Source organism: Fusarium musae, chromosome 6, assembly GCF_019915245.1.
Source record: "Fusarium musae strain F31 chromosome 6, whole genome shotgun sequence".
Classification (NCBI taxonomy): Eukaryota; Fungi; Ascomycota; class Sordariomycetes; order Hypocreales; family Nectriaceae; genus Fusarium; species Fusarium musae.
This window is the reverse complement of record NC_058392.1, coordinates 2,068,418-2,087,019: the sequence shown is the minus strand read 5'-3', so window position 1 is coordinate 2,087,019 and position 18,602 is coordinate 2,068,418. Positions and strand designations below refer to the sequence as shown.

At 48.8% G+C, this 18,602-nt stretch overlaps 8 protein-coding genes across 8 annotated transcripts; 3 read left to right on the top strand and 5 right to left on the bottom strand.

Moving 5' to 3' along the window:
* Positions 1–896: 896 nt before the first annotated feature.
* On the top strand, positions 897–2,075 carry J7337_008498 (uncharacterized protein; the record flags this gene model as incomplete). Its single annotated transcript, XM_044826115.1, has 1 exon — positions 897–2,075. One exon carries the CDS (start codon positions 897–899, stop codon positions 2,073–2,075), a length of 1,179 nt encoding a protein of 392 aa, XP_044679032.1.
* A 350-nt stretch (positions 2,076–2,425) lies between these two features.
* On the bottom strand, positions 2,426–5,844 carry J7337_008497 (uncharacterized protein; the record flags this gene model as incomplete). Its single annotated transcript, XM_044826114.1, has 2 exons — positions 2,426–5,028; positions 5,181–5,844. The coding sequence occupies 2 exons, from the start codon at positions 5,842–5,844 to the stop codon at positions 2,426–2,428; spliced, it is 3,267 nt and encodes a 1,088-aa protein (XP_044679031.1).
* A 912-nt stretch (positions 5,845–6,756) lies between these two features.
* On the top strand, positions 6,757–6,997 carry J7337_008496 (uncharacterized protein; the record flags this gene model as incomplete). Its single annotated transcript, XM_044826113.1, has 2 exons — positions 6,757–6,804; positions 6,863–6,997. 2 exons carry the CDS (start codon positions 6,757–6,759, stop codon positions 6,995–6,997), a joined length of 183 nt encoding a protein of 60 aa, XP_044679030.1.
* A 452-nt stretch (positions 6,998–7,449) lies between these two features.
* Positions 7,450–8,616, bottom strand: NCS6 (nucleotidyltransferase; the record flags this gene model as incomplete). Its single annotated transcript, XM_044826112.1, has 1 exon — positions 7,450–8,616. The coding sequence occupies one exon, from the start codon at positions 8,614–8,616 to the stop codon at positions 7,450–7,452; it is 1,167 nt and encodes a 388-aa protein (XP_044679029.1).
* Positions 8,617–9,159: 543 nt separating this feature from the next.
* Positions 9,160–10,330, top strand: RPL8 (60S ribosomal protein L8; the record flags this gene model as incomplete). Its single annotated transcript, XM_044826111.1, has 4 exons — positions 9,160–9,162; positions 9,446–9,517; positions 9,570–10,079; positions 10,130–10,330. The coding sequence occupies 4 exons, from the start codon at positions 9,160–9,162 to the stop codon at positions 10,328–10,330; spliced, it is 786 nt and encodes a 261-aa protein (XP_044679028.1).
* An 800-nt stretch (positions 10,331–11,130) lies between these two features.
* Positions 11,131–11,829, bottom strand: NTF2 (Nuclear transport factor 2; the record flags this gene model as incomplete). The annotated part of the gene is made up of 6 exons (XM_044826110.1): positions 11,131–11,241; positions 11,297–11,398; positions 11,459–11,530; positions 11,595–11,659; positions 11,740–11,757; positions 11,820–11,829. The coding sequence occupies 6 exons, from the start codon at positions 11,827–11,829 to the stop codon at positions 11,131–11,133; spliced, it is 378 nt and encodes a 125-aa protein (XP_044679027.1).
* A 1,564-nt stretch (positions 11,830–13,393) lies between these two features.
* On the bottom strand, positions 13,394–15,232 carry J7337_008492 (uncharacterized protein; the record flags this gene model as incomplete). Its single annotated transcript, XM_044826109.1, has 3 exons — positions 13,394–13,750; positions 13,804–14,156; positions 14,206–15,232. The coding sequence occupies 3 exons, from the start codon at positions 15,230–15,232 to the stop codon at positions 13,394–13,396; spliced, it is 1,737 nt and encodes a 578-aa protein (XP_044679026.1).
* A 1,630-nt stretch (positions 15,233–16,862) lies between these two features.
* J7337_008491 (uncharacterized protein) lies at positions 16,863–17,750 on the bottom strand (the record flags this gene model as incomplete). Its single annotated transcript, XM_044826108.1, has 1 exon — positions 16,863–17,750. One exon carries the CDS (start codon positions 17,748–17,750, stop codon positions 16,863–16,865), a length of 888 nt encoding a protein of 295 aa, XP_044679025.1.
* Between the last annotated feature and the right edge of the window lie 852 nt (positions 17,751–18,602).

Below are 18,602 nucleotides of genomic sequence, written 5' to 3'. Positions count from 1 at the left end.
GGATTTTGAACTGCTAGAACGAGACGAGTTGGAAGGAGTACAAGTTTGACTCTTCAGGACAACTTTTGCAGTTTCGTGTTGGAACATGAGGTCGCATTCATCTCGATACCCTACACACAGCTCATTGCGGGCGATACAGCGTTGACATGAAGGGCGACTGCGGTCGCACTATGATCATCAGATTGAATCTCACTTGAAAGAATAATAAACTTGTTAAGTACCTTGACTCGTCGTTGGCGGCAGCGAAGACAGCCTCTACTTCGATGTGACATTATTGTTGCCTTTGCTTACATGAAGTTGAAAGGTCCAAGTTGGTCTACCCCACGACACTAGCCAACTTGACTCTCAGTAATAGCCAGAACCATCAAACAATAGTAACATCATGAACAAGAGACCAGATAAAACAAATCTCTAGAATATGATAATATGTTGACTTATCAGAGGGGATCAGACTATCGATATCAGCTCAAGGCTTGCGTCGACTTACCGCAAATAAAGCATCAGTGTTCACTCAAGCCTACGACAGAATACATCACCAGAAATACTGTTTCCTAAGAACTGGTACGTATTCTTAGCACCTGTTCAGGGGCTTTAATTGAGAAGTTCACCCTCTAGACAAAGGATTGTTCGATAACCTATCCTTTGTTCGTAAACACCATGTCGAACAACATATCTAAGATATCTCCTGTCCAATTGAACAAGATGACACTCGCCTGTAACGCAAGAAAGAATTCCTAGAAGGATGGCACACTTAGTCAAGTATAAAATCGTAGTCTGTCCTCCCTCTAACGACAATATCAACAACTATCAAATCACATGCACTTTTGCAACTTCAGCTTCAATAACCGGTTTTAATCACCAAGCATTCCAGATATACAGGAAAGAAACTCATCAAAATGCCTTCATTCAACAACGGTCACCGCATTCGAAAGCCCTATCCTCGTAGTAGAGGTCTCGTGCAAAACAAAAGCTTCAAACCGCCATTGAACATCAATACTAGCCACCGGTTTGAGAAATTCGATACTAATAATATCTTTGCTCACACACACTTCTCGCCTACCTCAAGTAGCCGACCAAACAGTCAACAGGAAGACACATGGCTTCACGTTGAGCAGAAGGACTCTGTTTCGTTTCTCATGTCTTCACTTAACTCTGCGGCCGACGACTGGGAGTGTAAGGACTGTAGCTGGCAGCTTCGTAACCTGGCTACCAAGTTCTACACCCAATTCCACTCAAACAAAAAGGAGCTTCCTACGTCTTGTCCCACGGGAATGGCTACCCGAGAACCTGTGTCTTATCGACGAGGTCGTCATCGAGACTCAAGCGCCTCAAGCACCATGTCAATGCGCTCTACTTCCTCCATGAGAAGCTCGGTTTCTTCTAACCTTTCAGGCGACGTTGCGTATCTCAGACGATGTACGCTAACAAAAGACAGGGGACAGAACGGCCAAACGTTTTACGGGGTTCACCAGGCCCATCTTGATCTGAGCCTGGGAGAGGCTGTCAGCGTCCACATGCGCCCAACCGACCAGAGGCACAAACTCAACAAACTCGGGCCTGGTACCATCATCTCGGCCCCTTTCCACAGCCAGAACCGCGATGACAAGGTTTCAACGACCAACTATCACACAGCAGTCTCTGGCTTCGGCCCCATCTACTCCAAGTACCGCAAGATGATCACCATCGAGATCTGGGGAGATCATGCCGTTTGCCTGCCCATTTACAGTTACAACGGCAAAGGTCTCGAGAACCGTGGAGGCATGGTAGACGAGTATATGGACATTCGTGATATCGACGACGAGGAGCCTGAAGAAGGCGATACCCCCCACAAACCGCTCGTGGCTATCCGAAGTCAAGAATGGCCTGGTAAGAACACCTTCATCTGTGGTAGGTCAGTAGTCAAACTGTCCGAGAAAACCACGCACCATGGCTTCGCAAAGTGCTCAATCGAAGGATCCCTCGAGAAAGCAGAGTTCCAACGTATGTATAAAGCATACCTTGGGCTGCTGCAGTCAAAGGCGCTGGACGTCTTTGGCAAACCTGTTGAGGCTACAATTATACCAAACAAAGCATAAACTAACAATAGGTAAGTCATATACTTCTCTCCGACTCTCGCTCAGCATTCATAGACAGACACTCGCTAATATAAAGTTCCTTTGTTAAAAATCATAATCCTATTCCTATTCCTAGTCCTATTCCTAGGCCCGTTCCTGGTCCTGCTCCTCATGCCTTTAACCTCCAAGAAGCATGATTCCGTTCCGTGACCTGTCTTGTCTAGTATTTCAATAACAATGCGCTCGCTACAAACAACGACCCCTGTCTCTGGCGAGATCAAGCCAATAAAGCAACCCACGCCGATCCTGACCAAGGTATATAGTACATCCGTAACCCCAAGCCTTCCTGTAATCCACCGCTTTCAATAAAATTAGATATCTTCTCCCTCAGCATCCACGTCCTCTCCTCTGGCAGCCTCTTCCGTTGATCCCGCTCCCACATTATTTGTAGTAATCCCACTGACTTTGGCACCATTAGTCTTCGTCGAGACAACGACCGAGTCTTCTGCTGCTGAGTCGAGAACTGCCACCTCCTGTTCTGGCCCCTTGCCTTCTGTGACACCTTGCAATTTGGCTTGGCGATCGACCCAGCCGGGCGGTAGACCAGGGCCACTGGTAGCGTTACCGTAATCGGATTTCTTCGTTCCTTTTGGCCATCTACCTGGTCCACGACCGGTCCCTCCAGTCTTTTTCTTTGAACTCTTAGGCCGGGACGAGGATGGCCGATGGCTGTTGCTGGGTCGCTTCGGTCTAGGAGCACTGACTGGGCGAGGGGCAGTCGGTCGACTGACACTTGGTCGAGCTCTTTCCCGTCGACCACCAGGTACTGCAGGAAAGACTTCAAAGCGAGTGAACGGGATGTTCTGGTATGGTAGTAGCCAAGCCGGGGGCCCTGCGGCTTTTGCATCTTCCATTTCAATGTCCTTATCTTTCTCTTGCCCAGGCGCCACATCTTCGATAGACTGGACTGGCACTGGCTCCGCACTCTGGTTCTCGACTGGAGACTCCTGGGGTTGTTCTCCATTAATATTCATTGGAGCATCACCGTCTGCATCTGTGACTGCTTCAGGGGCAGACGCGTCGTGCTTCTCCCCATTGACCATTGGCTGATGATCCTCGATGGCAGCCGCGCCATTTCCCTCGTCAATCTTGGCCTCGTCGTCCTCCCTTGGTGCGATGGTATTGATCGGTGGGCCGAGTTCAAAGTTGACGGCATTGGTTCGGCCCATCACATACGGAGTCCAAACGAGAGCTTCGGATTTTAACTGAACATAACCCTTGGCTTCCCACTTTCCCACGTATTCTCGGCAGTAATCCAAATCGACTCTGAAGGCATACAGCTTGGTCTGCGGATCTCTGACAAGGGCCCTAAGACCTTCCAGAGCAGAAATGACATCATCCGGTGTCATGCCGGTATTGGCGGATATCCGTTTTATGCTCAGTCCTTCTGTTGCGTGTTTTTCATCCTCCATCACCTTCAAAAAGTATCGACACAGAACCAGTCGCCAGTAATTACGATATGAGACCAGGCCCATATCAGAGAGAGGCTTCTCGGGAGAGCCCGTCTTCTTCTCCACTTTGGTGAGTAAGTAGGAAAAGTCTATAAGCAAGTTGCCGTAACCTTTTCGTTGGTGTATTGGTAATGTCAGAATACACGAGACGTTGTTCTGGCTACTAGCCCTCTTTTCTTTGGAAAAGTATCCCACAAAGTGGTAACCTGTCTCGTTGTATTCGCATAAAACATAGAAAAGGAAGGGTTCAACGTCGTAATACAAAGTTTTCGAACCCAGGAACAGCTTGGCAAGAAGGCACAGATTCTGGCAGTAGACCGGATTCTTGCGACCGTCGACTTCGAAAACCGACACTGATCCATGACGATAGATCTCGTCTCCCGGTGGATGCTTGGCTGGGCATTTGAGTTTGTGCCTCCAAGCAACGTAGTCAGAGTTCATGTACTTCAGACAGAACTCGCAAATGTACAGCACGCGGTTAATGCTGTATTCGGCAGGATACGGTGCAGCATACCAAGTATCGATCTCCCAGCCGCCAAAATCGATGCATTCGATCTCGCTGCCGTTGTTGCCGGACTTTTTCGGCTTTCGGGTAGCGGGGGTTGGGTCTTCTTGCATGGCCTGCAGAAGACGCGCTCTCCAGTCATCCTCGGCTTTCTTTAGAGTAGAGGTGAACTTATTTCGATCATCCTCATCAGGGAGAGTCTTGGATGTGTCGGCCTCGACCTCGGTCAATATGCCGCCGTAAGGCTTGCCCTTCATCTCATCGGCCTCGCGGTCATAGAAGGAATAAGATGGTTGTGAGTAGTTGTCCGATGTAAAAGGCGTGGGAAGGTTAGATATAGTTGCAGCAGTAAGGTTGGCTCTGGCCACTGGAGCTGGAGTCGCAGCCAGGGCCTGTCGTTGAGGGGTCGGGCGCGTGGCACTGCCTGGCTGCCTTCTCTTTTCTCGCTTTTTGCGAGATAAGATTTCCTTAAGATTGCCAGGCTTGACATGAAGTTTAAGTACAAGTGAGGTACGAGTACGTTTCTCTATTGAGACGGGTGGGGGTCGTGGAACCTTGAGACGCACAGTTCTGGGAGGGTGGTGTCGGCCTGGTTCAGCACTTCCATTTCGTGCTGTGCTCTCTGACCTTACGTCTTGGGACTGGTTTCGTCGTCGTTTTCTCAGCGAAAGCCCATTTCCGTCATCTTCTAGTGATGAAGATTTGCGTTTTCTCAAGCTGCGGGGGGCGTCAATAGGCTCTTCATCAAGCTCACTATCATTGTTGCTTTGGGAGCTGGCATCTTCGTCATCGTTCACGTGCTGACCAGACTCATGCTGTCCTGGTGCCTCCAGTACATCGGACTGTTGGGAGTGAATCTCGGCATTGTGGTCAACATCGTGATCCTCCATCTCCTCATCTTCACTCCCCACGTCGGATTCTTTGCTGAAGCATTCAGGACATTTCCAACTTTCGGGCGCTGGTATTGTCAGCTTTTGCCAAACTGTGCTTACACATTGAAACCTACTGTTCTCCGCACTCATTGCAGCCACATCGCGCGCGCATTGTTGGTGAGCTGTACTTGGTAAGTTTCCAAAAAAGAATATATACTGATGTGGTAGGTAAACTTACCATTACCACCACAACGGACACAGGCCAAATAAACCTCAAACTCCTCGCTGGGGTCTTCGTCTTCGTTATGTCCACAGAAGATGCAGTTGCTTGAGGCGGCCGTCTCTTCATCTTCATGATCTTCCTCGGCCTCTGCAGCATCATCCCATGCAGCCTCCTCGTCTGACTCTTCGTCGTTAGCGCTTGGTGATTCGGATTTATCGCTTTCACTGTCATCTTCGTCGTCGCTTCTTGTCCCTGGTTGAAACTTGACGGCACCAACGCCTTCGTCTTCCTCGTAGTCTTCCCCTTCAGCATCAACATCTTCATCCTCCTCGGCATCTACGTCGTCTTCTTCATGTTGCTCATCTCCTTCAACATTTTCATGGTCTTCCTCATCGCCATCTTGGGGAGGTCCAACACTGTCATGAGAAGATGTCTGCGGAGGTGCCATATAGTCGTTGTCCTCCTCTCCAGATGCGTCTACATCCTCGCCAGATGCATCGTGGTCGTCGAACTCGGCATCGCCATCCTCTGCCGGAGCTTTATTCGTACCAGAGCTTCCTTTACTTCCGTTTGACCTAGATGCGACTGTCTTTGTTGTTTCGCCTCCTGTTTCGCCTGCCGTCTCATATTCAGCATCCTCGTCGGAAACCATGACGCTATGTGGAAGCTCTTGAGCCATAGTTTGTGCACCTGCCATGGTTACCCCCGCGTCCCAAAAGAATATATCCTGAAACGAGAGCCTCGAGTTTGCATATCGGTCGCTTTCGGTAGGTTGCGAAGGGTTTCTCGCAGTGTGGTCACGTCTGCTTCATCGCGGTACGCGGGCTTGCATCGAGGGACGGCCGGGAGCGAATGCGCAGTACTGATTACTGGAACTAAAATTTGGGTGTGAATTGACACGCCCAAGTCGATTTGAACCACGCGTTCGTAGAGAGTCTAGATATCGTAGAGATGCGATAGGAAAGCTGCTGAATCACGTCGCGTCAACTTGTGTGATATCAAACAGCAGTCGCGGGAGCTAGTTGCCACAGTGCGTGCGACAGCTACCGACTTAGGGAGCCCCTCCAGGGGAGAGAGAAAAAGTCCGGAATGGTAGAAGTGAGAATGCTTATTGGCGGATTATTGAAGGACTGATAGCTTTAGTGTGCTATACAAGTATAAAGAAGTAGATTAAATCATTCCTTAACTCAATTCGTTTTTCAAATGTCTTGAGAGTGTTAGATCATTGTCAATAAAGAACCTGGAGTTTGCTCCTCCTTTTCTTCTGTTCTCTAGGTTGCTAAGCAAGGCACGCTTCTACTGTTATGGGGCTTGGTAGCACACTGTGCGACAGGTCCCCTCAGTTACTGTACCACGACGCAAGGATAGTTATGGAGCTTCTGGCCTGAGGCACCAAAATCTGCATCACCAATCGTTGAGTCGTCAATGGCTCGGTTCGACGTGAGCTTCAATTCAAGGCCCGTTTACTCGGTAAACTCACGACTACCGCGACGAACCCGGAAGACAGGTCAGGCCTGGTCAATTCGAACTCTCGCTCTCCGACAAATACGCCGAATACCTTCGAGTCTGCTCAGGCAGCGCCGCCGTCACGATGCCCGTCCCTTTTGAGGCTCTTCTTCCCTATGCCATCATGATTGGTGTATGTCACTGTCCGATCTTGCTACCGCACGATACCGAAGCTCATTGATGATTGATAGATGTTCGGTATCTCTGGTACTGGTCTTGCTGTCGTCAAGAACTGGCAGAACGAGGGCAAACGACCTCGTTACTCCGTGGATCAATGGGATAGAGTAAGTTACGGGCATTCGATAGTATCATATCGCCAGTACTAATTAGTATATAGCAAAGTACGATATGTCCAGCCGAACGATAACTCAAGGATACTAATAAATTGAACAGTGATGGACCGTGATCGCCGACTTACGGGAACTCTACGAGGGCAAACAGACAAACCAGAAGCGCCTTTAGGCTTCGAGCTGAACAACCCTTGGAAGGTTTGTTTTTCTATTCAGCTGGCGATACAGGCATTAATTCGGTCAAACAGTTGGAGACGCGCTTTTCTTAAACAGCAATATGGAACCGAGGGCAGATGACCAGAGACGACAGCCCAAAACTGCAATTGTAAATACATATATCTGGAATACTAGTGGCAAGGCATTGGAGCCTACAAGACAGGTGGACAGTGGCTAAGAGAAAGAATAAAGCAATTTCGTACAAAGTATCTTGTTCGAGCCATGGGGTATTGGAACGAGAGAAGCACTGGTCTTGACAGCAAGGGTATCCATTATATCGCTATCTCTGCTCTATTCTTATTCAGACCCTCCAATAATGTGCAAGCCTGGCACATGGTCTGACTCGACATGTAACCACACTTAACACACTTCCCTAGGTTCTGTTTTGGTGCAGGTGTCTCCTTTTGCTTCTTAGTCCTTACTGGCAAGGGAACTGCGTCGTCTTTGGGTGTTCCATTGGATGTAATCTCTGTCTCGAGAGCTGCCGACTCGTGCTTTTCCTTCAGGCTGGCCTCGACCTGGGCCATCTCATTACCAGAAGTCCGCCCGTTGGCTGATCCGCACCCTCCAAGTCCCTCGCCTTCGTCGCAACCACACGCAGCTTGGCCCTTGTCTGGTGTAAGTCGAGCCATGTCCTCTCCACTTCGTACAATGTCGAGAATTGCACTTGGCCGCACTTTCTCCAGGTTCTTGATAAGTCCACGTGCTGTTCCTCTGAAAGCCTCGGGGCTGTAAATACACTCCGTGCTGAAGTAGTCCAGCTTCTTGTGGTGTGCGTAGAGCACGATCTCCTTCTCGTATGCATACTTGAGAGGCTTGCTCCTCTTGACCTCACTGCTTGCGTTTCCGGTAACAATACTGGTACTTCGGGACAAGCGTGGCATGTCACCTCGCAATAGATTCATGAGAACGGTCTCGGCAACATCGTCAGCGTTGTGGCCGGTAATGACATGCTGAATGGCCAGCTTCTTGGCTCCTCGGTCGAGGGCCTGTCGTCTGAAAACACCACAATATGTGCAATTTCCCTTCTTTCCAATGGTTTCGACAACTTGGTCCATGGTCCATCCGTACAGTTCATCGTAACCAACAATTTCCAGGGGCATGTCGTATTGAACAGCATTTCGCTTGACTGTCTCTAGGGAATCGTCCCGATATCCCTTGATGCCCTCGTCGACACTCAAGAGTACTAGGTCAAGTCCATAGTTATGTCGTTCGTTCAAAGTCTTCATTACTGATGCCAGCACTGTTGAATCCTTGCCACCCGAAGCACCAATTGCAACTCTTTCGCCGGGAAAGAAGAGGTCTGATGATGTGATTGTGTGATGGACTTCATCCTCGAACACTCTGATGAAGCAGTCTCGGCACAGCTTATGATGGTTCTTGGGTCGCTTTACAACAGCCCGGTTGCTCTGACACCGAAAGCAAGGTGTAGGTGCCATTTTGCTGTAAGTGGAGTTTGAAAGTCTCAACTGAGTCTCGACTGGTTGGGTCTTTGTGATTGTGTATATGGACGGAAGTGAGTGGACAACGAATCCAAGGACAGGAGTCTTTATGTCGAACGAGTTTAGTTGTTTTGTTGGGAAGTCTTTTAGAATTTAATTTTTGAGTTTACAGATTCTAGCTTTCTTTTTTCTTTCTCAATGGAAGATGTTGCCTCCCAATCATTGATTCAAGCAGTGAGCATGTTTGCCTGACTCTAAGAGTCACGGTCACGTGCGCTGCATTAGTCGTGAAAAGATCGATCAGCTCCAGCCCCTCTCCTCTCCTCTCCCCCCTGTTAGGCCTTGGGTTGTTTCTTCCAGCCAGTGGGTTCTCGTTTTTATCAAAGTGGGTACAGATTTCAGAGAAGCCCTAATTATTTTTCTCACCAAAAAAAAGGCACTGACCCTCGCTTTTCTTCTTGACTTTGTTCTTCATCCACCATCGTGTCCTGGACTTTTGCTCTTCAACCCACGAGCAACTACTAACCCCAACTATTCAAGATGGTGAGTGAATGAAACAATCGACTCGACTCTAATGGCCACAGTTTTGTGAGTCAAATGCGCTTCATTGTGCAATTGAGCCACAGCGTCGTCCACTTTGTTGTGGGCGACATATGCTGTTGGTATTCCGCCAGTCTTCGATCACTGTAACAGGTGTCGAAGCTGGTGAAGACTTGGCTGGAGATGCGGCGTGCGCAGAAATGTCACGACCTATTCTCGTTAGAGTTCAGAGAAGACCTTTTGTTGGCTTGAACGCCTTGCTGATGTCTTCTTTTCTCAATGACAGCCTCCCAAGTCCGGCAAGAAGGTCGCTCCCGCCCCTTTCCCTCAGGGTAAGGCTGGCAAGAAGGCCGCAAAGGTTAGTAACTCTCTTCTGTCTCCTCTGGTGGGAAGATCGCTGACGTCCACAGAACCCTCTCCTCGAGAAGCGACCTCGCAACTTCGGCATCGGCCAGGACATCCAGCCCAAGCGAAATGTCTCTCGCATGGTCAAGTGGCCCGAGTATGTCCGCCTCCAACGACAGAAGAAGATCCTTCAGATGCGCCTGAAGGTTCCCCCGGCTCTCGCTCAGTTCCAGCACGTCCTCGACCGCAACACTGCTGCCCAGGCCTTCAAGCTCCTCAACAAGTACCGACCTGAGACCAAGGCCGAGAAGAAGGAGCGTCTCCTCCAGGAGGCTACCGCTGTCAAGGAGGGTAAGAAGAAGGAGGATGTTTCCAAGAAGCCCTACACTGTCAAGTACGGTCTCAACCATGTTGTTGGCCTCATTGAGAACAAGAAGGCTTCTCTCGTCCTCATCCCCAACGATGTCGAGCCCATTGAGCTCGTCGTCTTCCTTCCTTCTCTCTGCAAGAAGATGGGTATCCCTTACGCCATTGTCAAGGGCAAGGCCCGTCTCGGAACTGTCGTCCACAAGAAGGTATGTTTATCGAAATCATGAGCTCAAGTTCGTGTCTAACAAGTCACCAGACCGCTGCTGTCCTCGCTATCACCGAGGTCCGCTCCGAGGACAAGAACGAGCTCTCCAAGCTCATCTCCGCTGTCAAGGACGGTTACCTTGACAAGCACGAGCAGGCCCGCCGACAATGGGGTGGTGGTATCATGGGTCCCAAGGCTCAGATGAAGATCATCAAGAAGCAAAAGGCTCTTGAGGCTGCTACGAAGATCTAAGGCTATTTGTTTATACCCCTCACAATGCATTGCGATTTCGGGATCAAACGGTGTTGCACGGTTCAGGGCATGGAAAATGAATGATTTTTCTCGGGTTACGTTTCGTCCCATCCCACTTCGCAGTGACCAGTGAGGCCAGTCTTATGACCCTCCTAAAAATAGATGATGAGCTTGCTTCTTGGACAAGAGTTCAGCGTAAAGTGAATATTTCGCCATTTAAATGTCCTGTAAAGAGGATCCCCAGCTCTGGTCTTATTAAATGCCTTCAGCGTACTCATGCAGGCGCATTCTGGGTTTCGTATTGATGTTGACAGAGCTGGCACGCAAGTCATGTTAACTGTTTCCATTTCTACTGCTGAAGAATGAGTCGGGCTGTGGCCGTTGAAGCAGTTCATTTCTTAAGATATAACGCCAATCGCGGTCCTTGACCATACTCAAGTATAGGTGACGCACGTCGTTGCACCGTTTACATTCACTTTAATCAATTTTGGATGGCTTTATCTTGGCTTGATCACTTCAGACCCTATTTGCCATGTTATCAAGCTGAGGTTAAGTATTCATAGCTTTGAGACACAATGATTAAGCTTCATTGGCGAGAGGAAATCCAAGACAATCACAGCGTTCCCTTCAAGCGATTCTCTAAATTCATCTTATCGTCAAAAAAAGAAGCTATTCCGTTGCCATTGCCGCTTTAATTTCCCCTCGTCTGTCGCCCCACTTGGTGTGTTTGTGTGTTTATAAACATCGCTCAACTCATTCAAACAACAAAAGGCGTCGGCCGGCAGTGTAACTGCTTTCGTTTAACCGAAGACAAGCTTGAAGATGTCGTTGTAGACGAAGTACTGGCCATTCGCATCGCGGGCGAGCTGGAAAGACTGGCTGAAGTTCATGGGGCGCTGCTCCTCATCGACCTAATATTTGTTAGTAGGCGCATTTCAGGAGGTTGTGGGATGGTCGGAAACATACAAGGAGAGCACCGGTAATGAGGATAATGACGCCGCCCTGGTCGTTGGAGGGCTGGGCATCGAGGGTAGAGACTTGGTGCTTGACCTTCTCAAAGGGGAGGCCCTGTTGGAGAAAATGTTAACAACGCCGACTCGAAATCGCTGGTGACGAAGTGGTGCATACAGCAAGCTTCTCGGTAATGGCTTGGGTGCCAAGGACGGAAGCAGACTCGAAAGTCAGCATAGAGTGGTCTCGCTATTACCAGGATTAGCAGGTGGTTCTACAGGAGTTCTCGTCGTTGGGCTGAAGGGCCACTTACGTAGAGAGCAGCGAGACCCTTGCGATCACTGTCGAAGGTGTTGTAGTAGAACTCAACAAACTGCTCTGTTTGTTTTCCGTTAGGCATCTTGTCACTTTCGCATGGGTTGGACTCGTGAATCAGTCCAGGAGGGTTCCAAACATACTGGCAACTTCCTCAAAGTCTAGAAGTGTGCGCGGTTAGATTCTCTCGTCGTACAGCCATTCCAGAGCAGTATAAACTCACTTCCGGCCATTTTGAAGTATGGGGACCTGTCCTGGTCGTTTTAATCGCTGATGCGTCTAGAAAGGGGGGATCGGAAGGTTTTAACTAAGGTAGGGAACCGTTGGGTCGTCGCAAAGTCTGCCCGAGGGGAAAGCAATGGAAGCGAGCAAGGAAGAGAGAGATGAGATCGAATGGATGGATGGTGGGGTTGAGGGGGCACAGTGCAGATTAGGCACACACGTCAACGATGATGGGCTGCTACCCACTGAAATACACTGAAGATCGGGTCCAGGGCTGTGCCGATACAGTGCGGCTTCGTTATAAGCATAAATGGCGGGATGGAGCTTGGATATGCCGATAATTGACCATACCCCGGTCCGCCTACTGAATAAAATTGTGCTGGAGCTACTTTTGAAAAACTTTCTTTGTCTTCAACAACATTTCAGCTTCCAACAACAATTGGCTCCCGCAGACATTTTCAGCCGGCAACGCTCTTGAGAATATGCAGACACGCTCTGCAGCATCAGAATAACATATCTGCGGGTTCTTTCAAACCAATAACAGTAAGGTACGTTTACATGACACGACACAACGATACACGTCTCGATGCCTCCAGCGCATACGCTGGACGCGTTGAACACACCCCTTTTTGCATGATGACAAACTCTTCCATTAAGAACGGCCAACTGAATCTCTATGTTGATTTCAAAATTATCAAGCTCAACAGTCTGACATGTCTTCCTCTCATTCATTCTTTACGCAACCCAACGTGTCAGAAGCACTTCGCTAACATGATAAAAAGTTTAGTAAACGATTGGTACCAAGATTGTCAAGTTCCATTTGCATTGCCAGCTTTTTGCTCCTCGAGTCTGCTTGTTCCTTAGAAGCTACAATAGAATGCTATCAATTGATTATTACTCTGACCTTGATTTCGTTCCCGGGTCCAATCTTGAATTGGTGGCATGCATACTGCGTGAATGTACTGATTATAGCCAGTCTATTTCTGCTTCCAATTTCAAAACTCCAGATTGCCGTCTCGTCCAGGTGCATCTAGTCATTTACTCTGGTCCGCAAGGATGAAGTAAAGGAATGCCCTTATATTGTTCAAGCAACGGTATATCACATACAGTTAATCGATTCACCGACCACCAATTCCTTCTGCAGGCTCAGACTCCTCGATTGTAGAACCTTCTAACCTCTAGTAAGTAACCCACCCATGCCTCCTCAAGATCAAGAGTTGCTTATTTTTCTGAACCAAGAAATGACAGGCCGCCTCGATACAACATGAGCCACTTGCTTCCCAAATCTTAGAAGCACCCGATACTTCCTTAACCTTCGCCAATACACCACATAAACTTCATAGTGAAAATTTTATATCTTGTGCTGTCAATACTCGTGCCGGCCAACCCTTCGACCGAAGAACTGGTCCATCAGTCTATGTCCAAGCTGCTGAGGCTGTCCATGTCGACACCCGACGGCTGCTTCATGTTTGGAGCAAAGCCGTCATTTTTTGTCGTTTTCTTTCGTAATTCAATGAATAGACTTGTCCGCTGAAGTCTGTAAGATCGATCGAAAAATCGAGGATTCCACCATCATCATAGCTCCTCCTCATCCTCAACCTTCGGTTTTTGAGTTTCGATATTAGAGGGTGTTCCTGACCCCGACCCAGATCCCCCGAAAACGGCTGAATCTACCTCTGATTTCAAGCCAGATCCTGTTGAGAGGTTCAGACCTCCCGGTCCGTAGTCCACACTGGGTCGGTATTTCTTGAGAGGACTCTGGAAGATCGACTTGCTAGGTGTATCAAGGCCTACAGCATTCGAGAGAAGATTGTTGGCGGGGGAGCCCCCGGTGGTAGGCACTTGTGACATGGATTCGCTAGCTGCGGTCGGGGTTTGTGACAATTCCGATGTGGCCAGACTGTCTGGGTCTGCAGAATGCGCCCTCTTAAGCTGCATTATGTCGTCAGTTCAAATATTCCAGAAAATACAACCGCAGAACTTACGTGAATACGATCCACGCCCTCGGCAAGTTCGCCCTGGAATTTGACGTCTTCTGGCGCAAGTTTTGCGTTCACATCTTTTGCGTACACTTCCTCCATCTTGCCAAGGTTCTCGTCGTCCTCTTCATCATCATCGTCGCTATCATCGGCGATGTTTCCATTGCTCTTCTTTCTAGCCTTGCGTCGTCTCGAGGCTTCGGTGGCCTGGTCACGGAAAGCGGAGAAGCCAACGGTACCACCAGCCTTGAGAGGTCCGAGGCTGGAGAAGTCTAGTTGACCTGACCTCCGTTTGGCTGATCCAGGGGTTGTCTGAGGGTTCTTTGAGGACTGTAGAACCCCGATCTTTTGCAATTGTCCTGCAATGCGGGTTAGTGTACGATCCCAAAATCGCCCGGCAATACTTACGCTCTCCCCTGTAAAAGAAGGTAAAGACAGCGTAGGGCTTGTCTGGTCCGTCGATGCCCGTGACTGTCTGTGTACTGATGGTCTTCGGATCAAGAGTCTTGGGCTTCGCAAAACTTGTCGTGTGTTCAACGTCGGCGTCGATGCCATTTCCTTCCTTAGAGCTCATGTCATCTTCGTCGCCGTCGTGAGCACCGAACTGGGGTGAGTATTCGCCCTTCTTGATTTCGCCAGAGGCAAGCACGCGGAACATAGCCACCTTGATCTGCCCAGTCGCCTCAGGAGGTTCGTCATCGTCGTCGGACCAGGAATCAGAGTCGTCCACGACAGCTTCAATAGGAGACTTGTCGTCAGCGCCATAGCGTAGTGTGTCCCTGCGTCCTGTAGATCCCTGCTCCACGTCGGCACTGGCGTTTCCTTCCATGGCCCGTTGTCGTCGGCGGCGTTTCTCGAACTTCTGGCGACGCTTCTCTAGCTTCTCGGCGGCATCATGGCCTTGTAGGTCCAAGCCGTTGAGCCAACGCTCGAGACCAACCTCGCGGAATAGAAATTCTCGCTCAGCCAGACCGCCACCTTCAGAATCTGGCACCTGGACCCAGCGGCTGTTGACCCATGTTTCTTCACCTGGTCGCAGAAGAGTAGCAACTTCCTCCTTAGCTCGACCGTCGAAGTAGATGTAAGCAGCGATGGTCTCATTTTCGGAGTTTGTCATGGGGATGTAGGGGTTCACAACACCAGAGGACTTATTCCGATCACTGGTGTTCAGACCGCCGACGAACTGAGGCTTCGGGTAGGGGTTATCATCACTTGGCTTCGGGGTCGAGTATGGGATAGGCAAGCCGGGGGTGAGAAGGGTGATGGAGATGGCGAATTTTGCAGGCTCGGGTTTGTTTGACTCAGCGAGCTGAGGTTGGGGTACAGGAATGTAGGTACTGATTCTTGAGAGACGAGATTGCTTCTGCATGCCATACTCTGGCAGCGGGGCAGAGTTCGCATGAATGCTGACCGCAATGCCCTTGAAGCAGGGCATCGTGACGGTATGTGATGTGCTAGGCTGGTGGCTGGTGTATGTATATAGGTTCGAGAAGAGGGGAGGTAGAGATAAGTTGATCACGGCGGTAGTTGTGTGTAAGACTTGACCGTGACGTCTCGTCCCGTCTGCGTCTAGGCTCGTTGAAGGCTGGGCGAAGGCAGAGGCGAGGGTTCAGACGAAGGAGTCGCAAAGAATGAACAGCAGAAGCAGTCGGTTGCTCGCTCGCAGGTGCTAAACACAGCACACGCGGTCAGGTCGGTGAACTCAGCTCAGGTCTGTCTGGCCTCTTGGAGGTTATCGGGTTCAGAATTGATTCGGGAGACGTCGAAAGGAACAAGCGGGCGGGCGGTGGAGGGAATCGCAGTAGTTGGCCCGCAATGAGTCCAGATAAATCAAGCTAGTAATAGCGGTCGGTACGTAGCGGTAGCGGTAGCGGCACGATTGCTGTCAGGTACCTTACCTTACCAGGTAACTTGGGGGTGGTCGGGGATGGCGAGGTGAGGTGGGATGTGGATTATGGTGGAGACATCGAGTTTGTTCATTCAGTTCAGTGATTGAGAACCATGTGCCTCTAGTGTGAGTGTGAATGGATGTGAAAAGGCGAGAATTTAATTACACAGAATAGAACGAAAAGTCGATGAATGCTAGTGACGCCAGGCGGTGTTGCTGAGTTACACCACACTAACCCAGGTACTCCTAGCAGAGAAGAATGATGCACAACCTAATGCGTTTGATTGTTGGCAACAGAAAGAAAGTGGAGGGGTTTGAGGGGCTCTGAGAAATGGATCAGCCAGAGCATGCATGGGATGGGTGAGTGTCCCCTAAGCTACAGTAAGATGCTCAGGTACAATGGGGGGTCACGACAGCCCGAGCCCAGGCCCAGCCAGAGGAGAGCGAGTGTGGACGTGGATGAGGTGTGAATAGAGGGGCCTGGAGGGGTTGAAAACATCCAATGCATGTGCACTGAAGAATTAGGTAGTGAATTTCAACGGAAAGACTTCAATGTGCAGTTAGTGTACTATAGTGACTGGAGATCGATACGCTCTTCAAACAGTATGGATTTAATGCTCTATTTTCAGGCAATGAATGCTATCGTATTCTTGTATTGATATCCATCACAAAACCTTCAGCCGTTGTCAATTGTGGGAAGCCAAAGATGCAGCCAACAAACGGTGAAAGTGAATCAATCAATTGCCTGCTTTAAATACGCATCAACGCCCTGAAACCATTGACCGTCGATAGCCAGGCAAACGACTTGTAAATTACAGTCCAATGGATGCATCCCTTGATGTGAAACAAAACGAAGCGCACGTTGCTATTCTTTATTAATCAGGCGTTGGTTCTTTGACAAGGGAATTAAGTATAGGTAGTAGCCAAAAACAAACGCCAAACTCTACCTGTTGTGAGCTCGTCATCGAATTACAGCCAACTTGGCATGCATGTCGGATCAGCATAGTCTCACTTACCAGGCAGTTTCCCCTGCATAATAGGTAAACACAAAATCCTCAGCTGACAACAACACATTCTTATTCTTAGTTAGTACTGCATATCATAAGCCACGGGTATCTGCTTCCACTCATCACACTCAGTCCCTCTCTATATCAAGGCCACGCAAAACTTTCCTCCTCTACAACTTATTACGCGACGTTCGTCTTCGAATGCTTGAAATTCCCTCCTCACTATAACTCGTTCCGATGCCCGAATCCTTGTGTTGCACATCGTCGTCGTCATCGTCAAAACTTCCCTCGTCTTCGTCATCCGCGTCGGCTCCTGCGCGAGGAATTTCCGATAAAGGCTGTTCAGGGTCCGCCTCTGGTTTGATTTCGGGCTCGTACTTGAGCGGTTGCTGTCTTCCATATGTCGGGAAGGTCTCTGCGTGATCGGTGTCCTCATCTTCATACTCATATCGTTCTGCCTCGAGCCTCCTGGTCTTGTCAGCAGCATCTCCAGGCGGTGATCCTGAAGCCATGCTCCAAAATCCCCAAGCAACACACATAAAAATAACTTCAAAAGCCCAAAAAACAAGGGTCAATGCGATGAATGTCGAGATGCGATAGTGAACCATCATCCACCGGAGCCCACGAAGCTGAGCTGTGAGCTGAAGGTAGGCATGGTAAATCTGAATAGTCTGGCCCGCTTCAACCTCCACATACGCTGACTTGGGGAGATTCGAGGCCCTTGAGAACAAGACTCGCTCGGCCAACGGGATGATCATCGAGTTCGTGCTTGAACCCGGTGTGAACAAATGGTAAAGCAGAAATAGTACGCGAGAGGCAACCGATACTAATGGGTCCACGTAAGGAAACAAAGCAGGCCTGCGTGAAGTGAACAGTACGTTGGCCCCTTCCAATCCTTGGTGTAGCGATGCGTGACGTTCAGCCGCAGCATGCAACTCAGCATCAGCTTGCGAGTTGACCATGTGCAGGGTAATCATGAAGTTGCCGCGCTCCACGTTTGGATTCGAGCGAGGCATCGCCAAAATCAACGACACATCGTACTCTTGCTGCGTCTTCATTGGTGGCGTTTGAAGGGAGACGATTCCATACGGGTTGATGCCAGAGCTGTAACAATGCTATCAGTCAGACGAGCAACATACACAGCATTGATAACCCACCCATATTGGAGATGCAATGGCAAAGTTACAACCTCGTGAGGAAGAAAATTCTGGAAAAAGAGCAATGAAGCTATAGCAGCCGTGCAAAAGAGTGTTGCTGCTGTCGAAACGAGGAGTACGGTATTAACGACAGCTCGCTGAACAGGTTTAGACGTGATAACACGGGCGGTTTCTTGTAGGGTTTCCTTGTCAAGTAAAGTCAGTCCCGAATGGATGATAAATAAACACCAGAACAACTAACCATGCTATGATCCTTCAGATTATTCAGGTCATTAGTATAGGAGACATGGGTATGAGTATGAGCTAGGGAGTCACAGGTTGCGAAATTGAAGGGAGCAAAGGTCAAAGGGAGTGAGTGAGTGAGTGAGTGGCATGTGAAGGCGGCAAGCTAACGTCCCCTACCTAAAGACCGGCCACCCCCACAGACTGGCTACCTTTTCCTACTATTTTCCTTAAACTTTAAAGCTTTTAAATAAGCCTATATATTAGTAATAAAATTATACTAAAAATAGATTTATATATACTATTAGCTATATTATTAAGAAAAAAATACTATATAATTTTATTTTAATTATATAAAATTAAAGAATTTTTTAAATAAGTAAAGCTTATATTGTTAAGAAATTACTAGTATTTACTAGAAAATCCTTAACATTTTAAGATTTCTAATATAAGATTTAAAAAAATACTTAAAAATTTAAAATTTTAATTATAGATTTATATAAGTATAAAATAATTTAATTTATATTTTTA